This window comes from Calypte anna, chromosome 1 (assembly GCF_003957555.1).
Source record: "Calypte anna isolate BGI_N300 chromosome 1, bCalAnn1_v1.p, whole genome shotgun sequence".
NCBI lineage: Eukaryota > Metazoa > Chordata > Aves > Apodiformes > Trochilidae > Calypte > Calypte anna.
The window spans coordinates 44,793,475-44,809,082 of record NC_044244.1 but is presented as its reverse complement, the minus strand read 5'-3'; the positions used below and the strand labels follow the sequence as shown (position 1 = coordinate 44,809,082).

Here is a 15,608-nt window from a genome sequence, read left to right as displayed (position 1 = left end):
GTTCTGGAACAGCTTATTGTAAATAAATAAATAAAAGTAAAACACTTGTAGCTTGTAAAGCATTTGTGAGACCTCATATTTAAATACTGACTTTTCCATGCCATTCGTGTTTTCTGTTATCAGGGACAATGTCATCCAGAAGGGGAGTAGTTGCCAAGTGGATGGAAACAGTACCATAACAGAGCAAAAATCCACTGAATTTTTTTCAGGCAGATGTGCAAGAGCCCTGGTGAATTTTTAATATACTTCTTAGAGCAGAGAGGCAATTTCATGTACTGATTCACATTCTTGTGCTTACCAAAATCTTTTCTCAATTCCAAGTAGAATGAAAAGATCAGGTCTTGCACTCACACATGTAATAGTCCAAGCCTACAGTAAATACAGCCCCACTATATTTCTCTTTGATGAAAGGCTCTCTTATTTTGCAGGCACATGTGCCAACATACCATAAATAAGTTAATTTATATTTCATGGTATCATCAACATAAATCCTCCTACGTAACTTAGTATGCTGCATTTGCCATTAGTGAAAAATTATTACTAAGATGACTGATTCCCAGTTCAGCACAGCTCTCCTGCTTAAACAGCAGAGAAAATACCACTATTAATAGCAGAGCTGTCAAGACAGCATCATCTAAAAGATTCAGAGTGTTTCAAGACAAAACCAGGTTGTCACTGTCATGCTGCAGTTTGCAAAGGGGGAAAAAAAACATGATTATTGAAAGGGAGATAGTTTAAAAGAAAACTTTGTTAAAACTTATGTAGTGTATCATGTGGGAAGGGCTGGCTGACATAATTCTGTGAAGATTTATTTTGAAAAACAGCAGTATCCCTTCCTAGTGGATAGTTCCATTTGCTCTGTACTTACTAGCAATTCACCTCCAATTAAATAAGTCTGGGGAGGATGAAGAGTGTTTCCTGGTCTCATCTTCTACCTATGTCTATGTTCTTTATAAGATGCTGAGGTGGGAAAGAGGGGTGCAGAGTTCTTACAGGACAACCTGTAAGAACCAGGTAGTACAGAAAGAGCACTTCTAGACCTATCTAGTTCCTTAATCTCCTTTTTCCCGTACAGGAACATTCAGGGACACCTCCTTCTGAACATTTAGTAGCAATATACTCACTCTGGACCCTGCTATAAGGACAGACCCATGCAGTGAACCAGGTTGTAAATTTACAACACGTTGACTTTGCAAGGAGGTACTCCCATTAAGTTCCATAGCCTTCCTTTTAGCAGAATTGTTTGTTCTGCTTTAAAGTACACATATAAGTCTACATTTTATAGAACTCCATATACTATTGTAATAGCAGTATGCATACATTACAGCAATATATTTGAAAGCCAAACAACTTTTCATAGATCAGCTCTTATAAACAGCAACTTTAGATAATTATCCTAGCAGGAAGCAATGGATGGCTTAGATTTCCAGAAGGGAAGAATAGGAGTACTATTTAATATTTCTTACTTACTGCCAGCACTGTCTAGAGCCCTTGTGACACTGATAACCAGAGGAGAGTTCTGGTTTTGGCTGCAGAAGCAGACAGATTTCTGGAAACAGGTCTCAGATGTGATAGGGGAAAAGAAAATCAGGAATTTAAACCTTCTGTTGTATTCAAAGTTCAGCTGTTGTAGAAGGCCAGTAGAAGCCATGCAATCGGAACTCTATAAACTGTAAGTACATAGGGCATATAGGAACTATAACTCACCAGTCACTGTGCTGTCAGTTCCAACTACTCTGATCTAAACATGGGCTTCATTCCTCTTGCTTGGGAGATTCTCAAATATAGGACCTGACACAGCACAAACTCTGCTGAACTCATTCTCAAAGCAGTCATTAGCAGTAGTTCTTTGAGGCTACACCATCATTCTCTCAATGGTGTGAGATGAGTAGCACAATACATCACAACAGCCAGATTTAAGATATTGCTAATTATTTAAATTACTCCTTTCCATTTTCTAGTCTATTCCATATGTAGCCACTCTTCATTTCTGTAACACTGTGTTTTTCCACTGGCTCAGAAATTATTAACTTTGCTCCCTTACTTCTGCTGCTAGTTCCACATTTCTTTCACAACTTTAACATCAGTTTTGGGATCAACAAGAGCAACAGGAAGAGCTCTTTGAGTTTTTAGCAGGGATGAAATACCCCACACCAATAGAAATAATAAAGTCTTGCAAGCAAAAAAGTCTTTGATATTGTACTATTTGAACATAGTAGATACAGGTGGCTTCAATGATATCTGGTTTATTTTTTAAAAAATGAAATAAGCTCATTTCAAGTTAATGCCCCAAACTTTTCTTTTTCTCTTTTGATACAACTAAACCATGAGTTATTCACACACTTTTGGTTACTGGTAACTAGAGCAAGAGTGGGTTTTTTTCCAGAAAGATCTAGCTTGCACAGCAGTACAGCTTCTGATAAAGTGTAAGAGGTAATGTGCCTTTTTGTCAAACTCTCACAAAGGAGAGACATCTATTACCATTAGCATCATGGAGTATTATTAAGCATCATTAAGCAAATGTGGAACTCAGAAATTGAAAAGCAGCCATTAAATTGAAAAACAGGTCTCCAGCATGTCAATAACAGCCTAAGAAGAAGGTAAATACAAGAAAAAGGAGACAAACTTCAGCATTAGGAGCTGAGCACATAAGAGTTAAGGCACTCTGAGTGAATTCATTTCACTTTAGATACCTGCAGTGTAAACGTCTATGCCTAAGTGAGTAACACAAGGCTGTTTTTATAGTCAAAAAGGAGGAACAAACACAGATTATTAGAGCTATTTTAATCTTTTACATTAGAAACAGACATCAAAATGGTCTCATTTGTCTCATATTTAGTAAGACAAGTCCCACTTCCCAGTATATAAAAACAGCAACAACTTGTGACAGGGCTGGTGCCCTGTTCCTCTGCTGCCAGAACACTACTAGGCAGAGCATTTTGATCACCTTGCAACAGAAGACATTTATGTAGGTAGTTTCCAGAAGGACGTGGGACGTATCTTCTGGGTTCTTTGCAAGCCTCTGCTCCTCTGGTCCCTAACCTTTATATAGGTAAATTACTTCAGACAATTTTTTTCATACAGACTTACAGACACCAGTACAAATAGGTAAAATTACCATTTAACTACTCAGGATAGAACTGGCCACAGGTCTCTTTACTGAGAATAAATGATTTTTTTTTTCCTTAGGCTGATATCATCTGTTATGCTCAATAATAAAGAGGGTTTTTCTAAGATCAAGGTTAAGGAACTTTTCCAGTGATAAAAATAATTAACCACTAAAAATAACTAACCATTGACTGGCACTAACTGCACAGTACTTTGTGCCAGGTTCTTGAAATTAAAGTATGAGTATTCCTGCAGTCAAAGGGATTCCTCAATTTCAGATTCCATTCTTGTTTGTGTGGGAAAACACTTCTTCTGCTCAAAATAACATGTAACAGAAGCTTCAATAACTTAATTTTGTCAACATTACATCTGACTAATAGCTGAACAGTCCACTAATTGCTGACTCTGCCAAAATGTTATGTGGCCCAGGAGGCAGCCGATGGTCTTGGGATATCAGGACCAGTCCATTTCTACAATGCACTCCAGAATCAGCTTTTCTCTTCTGGCCTCAAGGCACTAGAGGCTCTCCATAGCCTCTTGTAGGACAGCTAGGAACAAGACTTGGGACCAACATTTCTTTGAAAAGGCTGCTCCACTTTTCTTCTGCCAACCCAAAACTTGATTCAAGCTTGACACAAGAGCCATTCACTTAGATGCCTTGAAACAAAACAGATTCCAAATATTCAGCCTAATATCTGAAAATCTTATATGACAACAGCACTTTATCTATCTTATCTATCTCACAAGAGCTGAGCAAACACACCACTGCTGTTGGTGGGATTTACATCTCTTCCCTCCACAGAAGAAGTTTCCACCACCCGTCAGATGATTTGCAGAACTGTTTCTTTACCACAATTCTATGTCTGTAAAATGAGCCTAATCATGCTTTCATTTCAGAGGAGTGAAATTATTATAGTGAGAATAATACCAGGATGTTAATTCATTGTAGTCAAATGCTATGGTGAAAATAACAACAGATGACTCATTGAAGAGAGAAATTTGTTTCAGATGTTGCACAGAACATATTGTCACATTAAAGATAAAAAAACATCATAATTCTCTTGCATAGGGACTGTCCACCCAGGGGAGGATGACAGGAATCCGAGTAAAAAAGTTTAGGATCACATCATTAAAAACAGAGTGTGAAATATCCAGAAACAGCATCCCTAAGAAACAAAACAAAACAAACAGGAAGAAGGGAGGAAGGAAGGAAGGGAGGGAGGGAGGGAGGAAGAGAGGAAGGAAGGAAGAAAGAAAGAGAGAGAGAGAAAGGGAGAAATGGAGGGAGGGAGGGAGGGAGGGAGGGAGGGAGGGAGGGAGGGAGGGAGGGAGGGAGGGAGAGAGGAAGAGAGGAAGAGAGGAAGGAAGGAAGAGAGGAAGGGAGGAAGGAAGGAAGAGAGGAAGGAAGGAAGGAAGAGAGGAAGGAAGAGAGGAAGGAAGAGAGGAAGGAAGAGAGGAAGGAAGAGAGGAAGGGAGGAAGGGAGGAAGGGAGGAAGGGAGGAAGGGAGGAAGGGAGGAAGGGAGGAAGGGAGGAAGGGAGGAAGGGAGGAAGGGAGGAAGGGAGGAAGGGAGGAAGGGAGGAAGGGAGGAAGGGAGGAAGGGAGGAAGGGAGGAAGGGAGGAAGGGAGGAAGGGAGGAAGGGAGGAAGGGAGGAAGGGAGGAAGGAAGGAAGGAAGGAAGGAAGGAAGGAAGGAAGGAAGGAAGGAAGGAAGGAAGGAAGGAAGGAAGGAAGGAAGGAAGGAAGGAAGGAAGGAAGGAAGGAAGGAAGGAAGGAAGGAAGGAAGGAAGGAAGGAAGGAAGGAAGGAAGGAAGGAAGGAAGGAAGGAAGGAAGGAAGGAAGGAAGGAAGGAAGGAAGGAAGGAAGGAAGGAAGGAAGGAAGGAAGGAAAAGAGAGAGAGAAAGGGAGAAAGGGAGAAAGAAAAGAATTTACTGATTTTCCTAATTCCCAGTGACATCAAGGAACAAGTTGTTCTAATTTGTGTCTTTGGAAATGTTCCATCGCATAAGTTATTAATACTGGATTTTGTCTTTTAAAAGTTTATATTTTTCCCTGAATCACATGCTGTGCACACGAGGTATATAAATATGTGCAGGTAGGCTTTAATCTGGTATTTTCAGTCATTTTTATCCTAGTCTTTTTTATTCTTTAGAATTTTATTTGATAAAATTTTCATGCCTGACATAAAAAAAATCTACAGTGTTAGTAAAAATCAAAAAAAAAAAAAAAATCCAAAAAGCCAAACAAAAACAAAGGTACAAAACCCCTACTTTTACATTAATAATTATAGAATTTTCATTCACATTTATACTTTACTGAAAAATGTGCATTCCTGCCTTCTTGCCCTGAATCATCACCCTGTCATTCTAAAGAATTTTTAGTCTTTTGATATTCCTAATGCACCTTTTATCCCTTCAAACCTTTTTTTTCTGTTTTGATCATTATACACTTCTACAACAAACCTCCACAACTATCCCAGCTTTTCTAAGATATCTGCTTCTTTACATTTCGGTTACTGGTGACCTGGTGTTTCATTTACTCTGGCTTTCTTCTTAGCTTTTGTTACCTTACTTAGCCCTTGCAAACACCCACAGGGAACATTACCTCAGCATCTTATCAAACCTGTGAGATTGAGGCTTCAGTTCTGATGTGCAGCATCTTCATGAGGGCATCCTGCATCTACCAGGTTAATATTTAGTGATGTGTTAATGTAAGAGTGACCTATCTGTCTCTGCTCCCCTCTGGGGTACTTTCTATCTATAGGGATGGGAATTAATGACAGTCCCTCTGCTGCCTGATGTCAGAGCTGAGAAAGGTGTGAGGGATATATAAGAGCTGTGTTACTTGTCAGCAAGGAAGGGGGAAAAGGATACTCCAGAGCTGGATGCAAGCGTGGAATTGTTGCATGCACCCTTCTTGCTCCCACACCATTCCAGCCAGCTCCCTGACCAGCAAAAGGTAAACAATTTCTTTATTTTTCCTTATTTAAGGAGCAATACAACAGATGTGCTTTGAGGAAAGCACAGTGTTTCTCATTATTAATCACTATCATTTTTCAAGAAAAGGCAAAGATAACTCTTCAAGGTAAGTTGCACCTGGAACCAGAATTTGAGACTGGGATATATCAGGGGATGCAAACCAGAGATAGGGAAAAGGATTTAAATTAGTACATGGAAAATGAACTGTTGAGAGGTATCTGTCTGAAGCTGTGTTGTGTCACTACACTTAGAGGCATCACTTTTTACTCTGCCCTGTGAAAATGAGTGGCTGCTGGTGATTTAAGACAGCATGGGCATCAGTAATAGGATATGATGAAGAGTCTTTGGGTTTGCTTTCAGTTTTGAATCATTATTCTTTTCAGAAAGTTTGGCAGCAAAGATGTGCAGCCTAAAGCTGTCAGTTCTCTTCATTGCCCTTTCTGTCACTCTGAACCATTTGGAAGCTACACCTCTTGAAAAGTGAGTAATAAATAATCATATTTATTTCTCCTGAAGGGAAAAAAAGTGTTCGGATTATTGCATGAATTGCTTTTGCTTTCGTATCTCAGATAACATGAGGAAAAATAGAGCTATTCAATTTCATAGGATATTTTATTGTTGTTTAAAGATTACTATCTGTGGCTGATGATCTATCTGATGGTACTTCCAAGAGACAAGGATGGATATTGCCAGTAATGCCACAGAATACACTCTCAGGACTTAGTGAGGAAATGCCAGATCAATCAGCAGCAAAGACAAAAAGGTATTGATTTCCCTTATTTCTTCTAGTCATATCAGTCAAGATTAAATTATGAACTAGAATTTGTGCCAGTGTTATTCTGTTACCTTGAGATTCTTCATGTCTGTTGTTTATTCACAAAAAGAGCTTAAAATAAGATTCTTCTTGCAAATGGAGATGTTTTGTAAGTATAAAGATCAAAGCATTTAGGGTAGAAAGTGAAATCCAGAGACAAAAATTGCAGATCATTCAACCACCACTTTACAATTATAATGCTTTCATAAATGAAAATGGCTAATACTACATTACCTTGAGAAGAAAGGTGTATTTTGAAAAGACTTTCTTATTTAAGTTTGTCACACTTACAAGCCTGATGGGGAGAAAAAAAAATAATAAAAAAAAAATTGTTATAACAGTGATGTTGTGCTAGAATTGAATTATTTTAAAACATAACTCTTTCCTTTACGTAAGTAATATTTTATCACAGAGTTAAATATCCATTTAATCATGGAAAGAAGGAAAACCAGCAATTGGCTCTGATAGAATTGAACGAGTCTGAAATGTATTCAGGTTTATAAATCCATAAATCCTGTTTCAGGTAATTTTTTAATGAATAAATCAGAATTTCAAAAAGTATTTGCACTAAAAGATTAAGAGTGCTGAACTGTTCTAATGGTTTATCAGGCTTTTGAGTGAATTTCTTGCAATGACTACTTTATGAGAAGCTATACCAAAACCTATCCAACCATTTCCTTTAAAATCAATTAAATATTTAAAACATTTATTGCATAGAAATTGCTGCCTATTTGTCATTGAAGAATCACTATAATACAGTAATTCCTCTCAAAATTGCTATCCCATTTGTAATCTTAGATTGATTCAAATAATTCTAAAATAACAGATGACATTTTAGATAAATTATATAATCAACCAATAGGAAAATATTCTCATAGTCAACTGCTCACAGATTGAAACTGGGAAATTGTCGCTCACTGCAGTAAATTTCTGCTGCAAGCTGTTTCCTGCTTCATGTCAGATCAACATGAAGAAATCCAAGAAAAGTAACAATAACTCAATCAACAATCTCAAAAAGTGTTTCTGTCTTAAGCAACAACAGTGGTCTAAGAACAACATTTTCTGTACGCACAAAACAAATAAAAAATTACATTCTACCTAAGTTCTACACAGAAGTCTGTAAATGTTCTGTTGGTTCAGATAATTTCATTCTTTTTAAACTGGATTCTTCTGTGGACACTCATCAAAGTCTTTAAAGCAAATTATCTCCTGCGACAACACTTCCAAGTTAAGGGTGTTCCAACAAAGATATGGATGCTTTTCATTAGTGATGATGACAGGGCTGCAGCTCCTCTCCTGTGATGACAGCCTGAGATAGTTGGGCTTGGTCTGCCCAGAGAAGAGAAGGGTCTGGGGAGACCCAGAACATCCAGTACCTGAAGGGAGCCTACAAGAAAACTCAGGAAGGACTTTTTACAAGGGGTGGTGGCTTTAAACTAGAAGAGAGTAGATTTATGTTAGACATTAGGAAGAAATTCTTCGGTGTGAGAGTCATGAGACACTGGAACAGGTTGCCCAGGGTGGCTGTGGATGCCCCATTCCTGAAATGGTTCAAAACCATGTTAGATGGGACTTTGAGCAGCTGGTATAGTTGGTCCCTTCCAACACAAAACATTCTGTGATCCTATAGTAAACAACTCCTGTTTAGACAGAGCAAAATCTTAATTGCTACTGAATTGATCTAATGGCAATGCCTGTCACCTCTCATGTTGTGTGGCACAGTTGGGCTAAAGAGCCCCCAGGCTTGGACTGGAATATTACTATTTGCTTCAGTGAGAGAAGGATATAATTTTGGAAGAACAAGAGAACTAAATAAATGTAAGTGACTGTCATTATGTTCGTAATCCTCATGATATCATCAAGGGCTCTAAATAGATTTAGAAGTTCAGCTGAAAGCTAAACATTTAGTCATTGTTTTAACTTACTGTCTTAACTATACTATCATTACAGGTTCTCTAGATGTCATAAGCTGCTATGCAGAATATCAATAAAAAAGACATATGACTGTTAAGGACTTTGCATTTAAATAACCCCCATCATTAAAACTGATAATAGCATACTGCACGAGATTTTTTTCAGGCACAAAGTAGGTGGTAGGAAGATTGTGATGTTCCTCTATTTGTGCACATAATAGAGAACTCCCACATTAGCACAGCTCAAGTGCCTATCAGAAGTGGAACACTGCGTGGCTCATCATTTGACTTACTCTTGCCTCTTTTTCTTTCACCTTCATAGTCACCACCTGGAGAAAAGGAAATGCAACACTGCTACGTGTGTGACACAACGCTTGGCTGATTTCTTGGTTCGTTCCAGCAACAACATTGGAGCAATTTATTCACCTACAAACGTGGGCTCCAATACATACGGAAAGAGGGACACAGCTGGGCTTTTAAGCAGAGAACCCCAAAACAATGCACAGCTTTAGGGTGTTAAAATGACTACTGATACAATCTTCATTAGGAACTTGGTTTTTAATGTATCAATAACCTCTTGGTCATTTATTTCTTGTGCAGTCTTAACAGTGCCTTGTTTTTCTGTGTGTGTGTGGGATTTATGTTCATCATGTGCACTGACATGCACAGGCTATTGTTTCACCACCATTCAGAACCCCAGAAATCTGCTTGTCAAAAAAATTCCTTTGTAAAACATAAGTATATATATCACAATAATAAATGGAAACTTAATTGCAAGAGGTTTATTATTCTTGTTATTAAAAGGATGAAAAAGATAAAATTGATGTGTATGTTTTCATAGTCACAGCTCAGTAAGAGAAAGAAATCATCTTAACTGAGACCAACAAAACTCAGAATGCCAACAGAAGTTAGAACCTAATAAAAGTAAACCAGAAGAATTTTCTGGTGTCGAAGCATCTACAGCATCTTGTTTTACACAACTGAAGGAACAACTAGATGAGACAAGATGTCTGCACTGTGTATACGATGATTATATCAGTTAACTCACTGTACTGTTTCCCCCTTAAAGTGCATTAAGAAAGTAGCAATCACCTTGCAGCACAGATTTCCATAAGTACTAAGCATGGGATTTTAAGAATTTATAGTTCTTCCTTTAAGATGGTACCAGTAAAATGCAAGCCTAATGAGCATAAGGGCTTTTAATTATAAATAAAACTCAAGTTAACATGCAAGCAAAACCACCTTCTCCTGGTTTATATCTTTCCTTAACTAGAGTAACAAAGGGAAGAGAAAAAAACAATGAGCAGTTCAAGCATTAAAACATGTGACAGAAGCAAGGTAAATCTGCTCATTGTCATTCTTTTATTGCTACCAAAATCCGAGAAAAGTTGTTTAAAGATGGGAGGGCATTAATGGAAATTTGACATTGTTATTTCCTTCTACCTCAGCCCAGTATCAGTGCAGGTTTAATTTAATCAGTGGTAAACAAATTTTCATAGGGATTATATTCTATATTACAGCAATGGTTGCTTTGTCCATCATTTTCTCAGTGAAGAGTCTGTTATCATCTAAAAAAGAATATTGTCCAATTATGAAAAACATTCAGAGAAGCTTAGCACTGGAGAAGCTAACGAAATCTAAATTATTGTCTTTTGTTGATTTGTTTCCATTATAAAGTATGCCTCAAAATATATAGATTTTTCCTCAGTTTAATATTAAGTGGCATATCCCCTTCATTCAACAAAAAATACATGGGAATAAAAATTACTGCACAGAATTTCTGCTGCAGAAATTTTACTGATTAATCCCTTTGTTCGGAAAAGTTCCATTTTTATTAGTGTTCTAATGGATATTTATTCTGAATTTTATTACAAAAGCCACTCAGACAGTAACAAACCTGTCTATATTTCTGCCAACTTGAAAAGCTTTCCATTCAAGTTCCTTTTGAGACGTATTATATACCCATTGAATGCCTAATTTGTTCTTCAGTTAGAATATTTACTTTTCAGAAAAGAAATGGGAAAGTGACAGGATAGTTCTGAACTGTCACTGTGACATTGTTTGTGTGGAAGAGGTAACCAAATGGACTCTTCACTGTAAGTGGATGCTGATTTTGAGGCTGATCCTAACCTGAAATATGTACGGGGCCTTACACATCACTTTTTGCTCTTTAAGCTAGCATTTGACAAATCTAATCAAAGCAGAGATTGTCTATGCACAAGTTCAGTGGAACTGAACACATTATTTTCTGTTGAAAAATAATGTACTCCTGGACCTGATATCCTGGATATGATATTACCACATCTTTAAGACCTTTGCCCTGTTTGCCAAATATTGAGAACCATTACTCAGCTCCCAGATCACTGAAGCATCATGCGATGACTGTGAGATGTATCAGTAACTCAGAGTTACCATCTCAACCACCTTCAGCTGCTTTTTCTCTAACTAGTTGTCACTGCTTTCCTGCTATTTGGTGGAGAAAGACAACTGCTTCCAATCCATCCCATCTTAGATATCTATTTTAGGATAGGATGGATCATACCATTGAAGTGCCTGTTTCTTCTTTAACTATAGAGACTACCTAGACAATTAGCTGAAAAAGGAAAATAGACGTTTAACTTTCAGATAACTCGAGTTAGGTGACATAAATCCCACCTGCAGTTGGTACAAATTGTTCAACTGAAAAAAAAAAAACCAAAACGTTTTGTATAAAAAAAAAATTCTAAAACTACCTTAGAGTTCAAATCAGTGAAAGATCAACTCTCACTAGTTTGAGCTGCATTAGTTAATTCATCAGTTGGAGGATCTTGAGAAACTTGTAAGATTTGAGACTTGTTTCCCCACTTTAAGAGAAGCAGGATCTTGTCATGGTAAACCTGGGTATAGCCCAACCCTGAGACAGTGAGCCAGGGAAAGAATGGGTGTATTTAAATAAAAAAGAAAGACAAATTTAAACAAGAATTCATCAGAACCTCAAACAGCATCACTTCAGACATTTCTGAATATGAAACCCTAGTTAAATAACAAAATATAACTGCCTCTATGAATTTTCAGAAATGTTTAAAAACTTGTGTTATGAACATGAAGAATGTTTTAACTGGAATAGTGAGCCCTAGAGTCTAATAAATCTTAGGAACTATGAGAGCTTCACAAAAGACAATTTTTTTTTTTCATTTTGAATAGAGCTGTGGTAAGAAATTTATTTTACTTTTAAGAGCTACACTTCATGCAGCTTTAAATGTTCTTCTATTGAATAGTAAATTTTGAATGACCAGTTTCAATTTCTATCATGAAAAAATAAGCATTGGTGAGAGGTTGAAGCACTAGGTTGGCAAAGCTTCTATTCCCTTTCAACAGGATAATTCATGTCTGGATTTTATTGAATGGCTTTCTAAAACTATTTGAAAGTTAATACATCCATACCATGAATAAAATAAATTCTGTAATTGCAGAATTCCTATACTGCACTAATGAATATCTTCAGTAGCTGTCATCTTCATTTTCTAGAATTATGCTGGGTTTGAGTCAATCAGCTCACAAATACAGTTCGACAGGTATAGTAGAATCTTTTTGTTGAGTTACAAGGTTAAGTAATTTTGTTTCCTTCTTTCATTTTGATACAGAAAAGGGATTGCTCTACTTTGTATTTGCAATGCAATTAGCAAAAAGCTGTGGTTAGGTAGGACATCTCCTTGCTGCATACAGAATATAAAAATAATGGTTTAATTCACACGAATTAAAATCTTTCTATGGGATATGACAACCTCAGTTTTACTCATCTTACTGTTATTTCTATTTTTGCACACTCAAAAAAATCCTATGCTGAAAAATATTTTTGTGAAGCTTTGTATGCTTCAAAAACAAAACTCAATTAGAACTGAAACCCACCACTGAAACTAAGCTTCTGTTTATGTAAAAAGCTACCCAAAATCTGTATTCTCTATTTTTTTTCTGAAAATTTTATACAACAAGGTTTCAAGCTTCATTTGCATTAATACAAGAAATCATTAATTAGATCCAGTTAGGATGTGTTACCCTAACTAAAACTTTTCTTACTATGAAAATGTCAAAAAAAATTCTCAAGCTAGGAATCATATATGCCATACAAAGGTAAAAGTCGTGACATCAGAAGCTTACTAAGGAATGAGACAATACTGATAAGACAATAGTTAAAACTTCTGCTCATTAAGCAGCAAATTTTTCATTTGAATGCTAAAACATCTGAACAAAAAGAACACATTCAGATGCCTTTTAATCCTAACAATAGGATCTGAGTAACAATCATGCCATAAAATCATTATTTCCTAGAAATGCTTTTATACATATTAAATCAGCTTAATTATTTAAATTAAGAATCTTAGACCTCCCTCTACTTCAGTAAAATTTTTTCCTCCATACGAAAAGACTTTTTTATTCAGCATTTATTCAAGGGTTGGACTTGATGATCTCTGAGGTCCCTTCCAACCCAGCCAATTCTATGATTCTATGATTCATTAGAGACAGTGAATCTGTTTTTTACAGGCTATTTCCCAATATCCTTAATATAATTCTATAGGTAGCCTGAGATCTGCTGTGTAACAGTTAACACCAAGGGTGATAAAAATCGATTGAACTGAATTCCTTTAGTCACATATTTTGATCAGTGAATCATTTATGAGGTGGGCTTTTTGTTTTATTTTTCAAAAGGATTTAAAATAGAGGGATACATTAAAATAATTTGATATTACATGTGTGAACTGAAATAGTTGGAATCGTTTTGTAATCAAATTCTACTTAGTATGATTAAAAGATGAGCAAAACAAATATCCTTTTTCTAGGATCAGTAAATGAATGGTAGCTATTTTGTAATTCTTAATTTTCTGCAGTGTTACTACACAGAAAGGAGAGAGAAAAAACCAAGATTCTTGGATAGAGAAAATACAGATCTGAGGCAGGGTAAGAGAGTGGGAGATGTTCAAGTGGACCTCAGGAGGAAAGACTCCTTGCTGTTCCAAGCACTGCTTCAGATGTCAGTCTGGGCACATAGGGGTACTAGATCACAAGTTGCTACCAATACTATAAAAAAGATTTGCACAACCAGAGCAAGTGAGCAGGAACAGCAATGCCTTGAAAGCTGTTGTTGGAGCAGGTGGCCACCTCCTGTTTTTCTTGGGAACTGCTGACTTCTTAACCAATCCCAAAACCCAGGCTGGCCCCCCAGCACTTGGTGTTTCAGACATTTGCAAGTAGCACTTCCCTTCAATCAGCTTCTGTTAAACTGGTATCAGACATGCTGCAAACCAGAAGGGGGCATCGATGCTGATGGCATCCGTAGGAGGAGGTGTTGAGGGCAAACAGAGCTTGAGGTCATGGCAAGCCAGAGCACACCTCATCTGCACTTTTCCTAGCTCCTCCTTTGGTTTTCTTAGTTGATCCCTGAATACCCTTCCTTTTTGAAGAAGACTTATTGGGCAAAAACTTTCCCAAAACGTGATTATTGAATCCAGTTACATGTTGGCTTTTTGGTTTTGTTTTTTTTTAAAAAAAACCCTTTCTCAAATAAAAAGCAAACATTTCCACTAATCCTTCCTACTATTTTCATCCTACTGTATGTATCATGGTAGGACTTTTCCAAGACCTTTTGTAAGCATTTCACTGGCTAACATGTGGATTAAACACTGAGGACAAAGCCAAACCAGATAGAAGCATATTTGGAGAAGACCTAATAAAAGTATCATTAGATGAATCCAGAGAATATAAATAGTAAAGAAACATAGCATGGTGCTACAATTTCTTAATGGGAGAGCAAAGATTTGTGATTTTCTTTTTACTCATTCAGTGTTTTCCCAGCTCAGATCCAGGAAAATGAAGCTCAGCTCTGACAGCATCAGGATAAACACACTGACTGAGCCTAAAGTAGCATAAATCTATTGGACTATGTTATCTGGAACTGAACAATTGTAGAAGAAGTCTACTTCATCCTAATATTTTTTCTCTTCATTATACACCTTGGTAATACAACTTTTGCATTGCTTTCAGGTGGATCAGCCTTCATGTCTGGAAGGAAGCCACCCACACAATTAGTTAAGAGAGTGGTTTTCCAGAACAGTATGCACGGAACTGATTCCATATAACCAAAAGAGAAATCACTTTTTCTCTAGAAGGACATATGTGAGTTCAGGCCTCATTGCAGCAGACACAATAATTTCAGTCTATTTTTCCTGTTCCTTACAGGATGCTGAACAGCCCAGCTGTCATCTTATTTCACTTCCCCAATTTTACAACTTTTTTTGCACCCCAGAATCCTCTCTAAAGATGATATCTCACAGATCACAATAAGCAAGGTTTGTGCTACAGAACCTTCCAGCATTTTTTCCAACAAGAACAGTCACACCAGCAGGGAGGATTCCGCTTTGATTCCAGAACACAACCCAAGAGATCCTGGACTGTGAATGTCTGTCTCTTCCTTGCTGAAGGTTACAGGCTGAAACTCCAGGAATTGCTGCTTGGACTGGTGGTTCTACCACAAACAAACCTCCTCGTTTTTTAAGTACTGCTACTTTGTAGTCTGGGTGTTGTTCCTTTTTTTGTTTTAGTTTGGGTTGGTTTGGCTGTGGTTTTGTTTGGTTTTTGTTTTCCTTCTTCTCCTGGGAAAGTTTGAAGGGGGGGAAGGAAAAAAATAAAAAACAAATAATCCAAAGACAAACTAACCATTGTTTTGGAAACAGTACAGCACAGGCAGCATAATGAGCCAGAGGAAAAGATATCTGAATGTTTTTTGAGGCTGTAGACAGGCACAGTTCCGAACAAAAACAGAC

General features: G+C 37.2%; 1 protein-coding gene across 1 annotated transcript; it reads left to right on the top strand.

The window, feature by feature from the left end:
• The first annotated feature begins 6,239 nt into the window (after nucleotides 1-6,239).
• Nucleotides 6,240-9,509, top strand: IAPP (islet amyloid polypeptide). The gene is made up of 3 exons (XM_008506113.2): nucleotides 6,240-6,298; nucleotides 6,468-6,564; nucleotides 9,134-9,509. Exons 1-3 carry the CDS (start codon nucleotides 6,277-6,279, stop codon nucleotides 9,321-9,323), a joined length of 309 nt encoding a protein of 102 aa, XP_008504335.2. The 5' UTR covers nucleotides 6,240-6,276; the 3' UTR covers nucleotides 9,324-9,509.
• The last annotated feature ends 6,099 nt before the right edge of the window (nucleotides 9,510-15,608 follow it).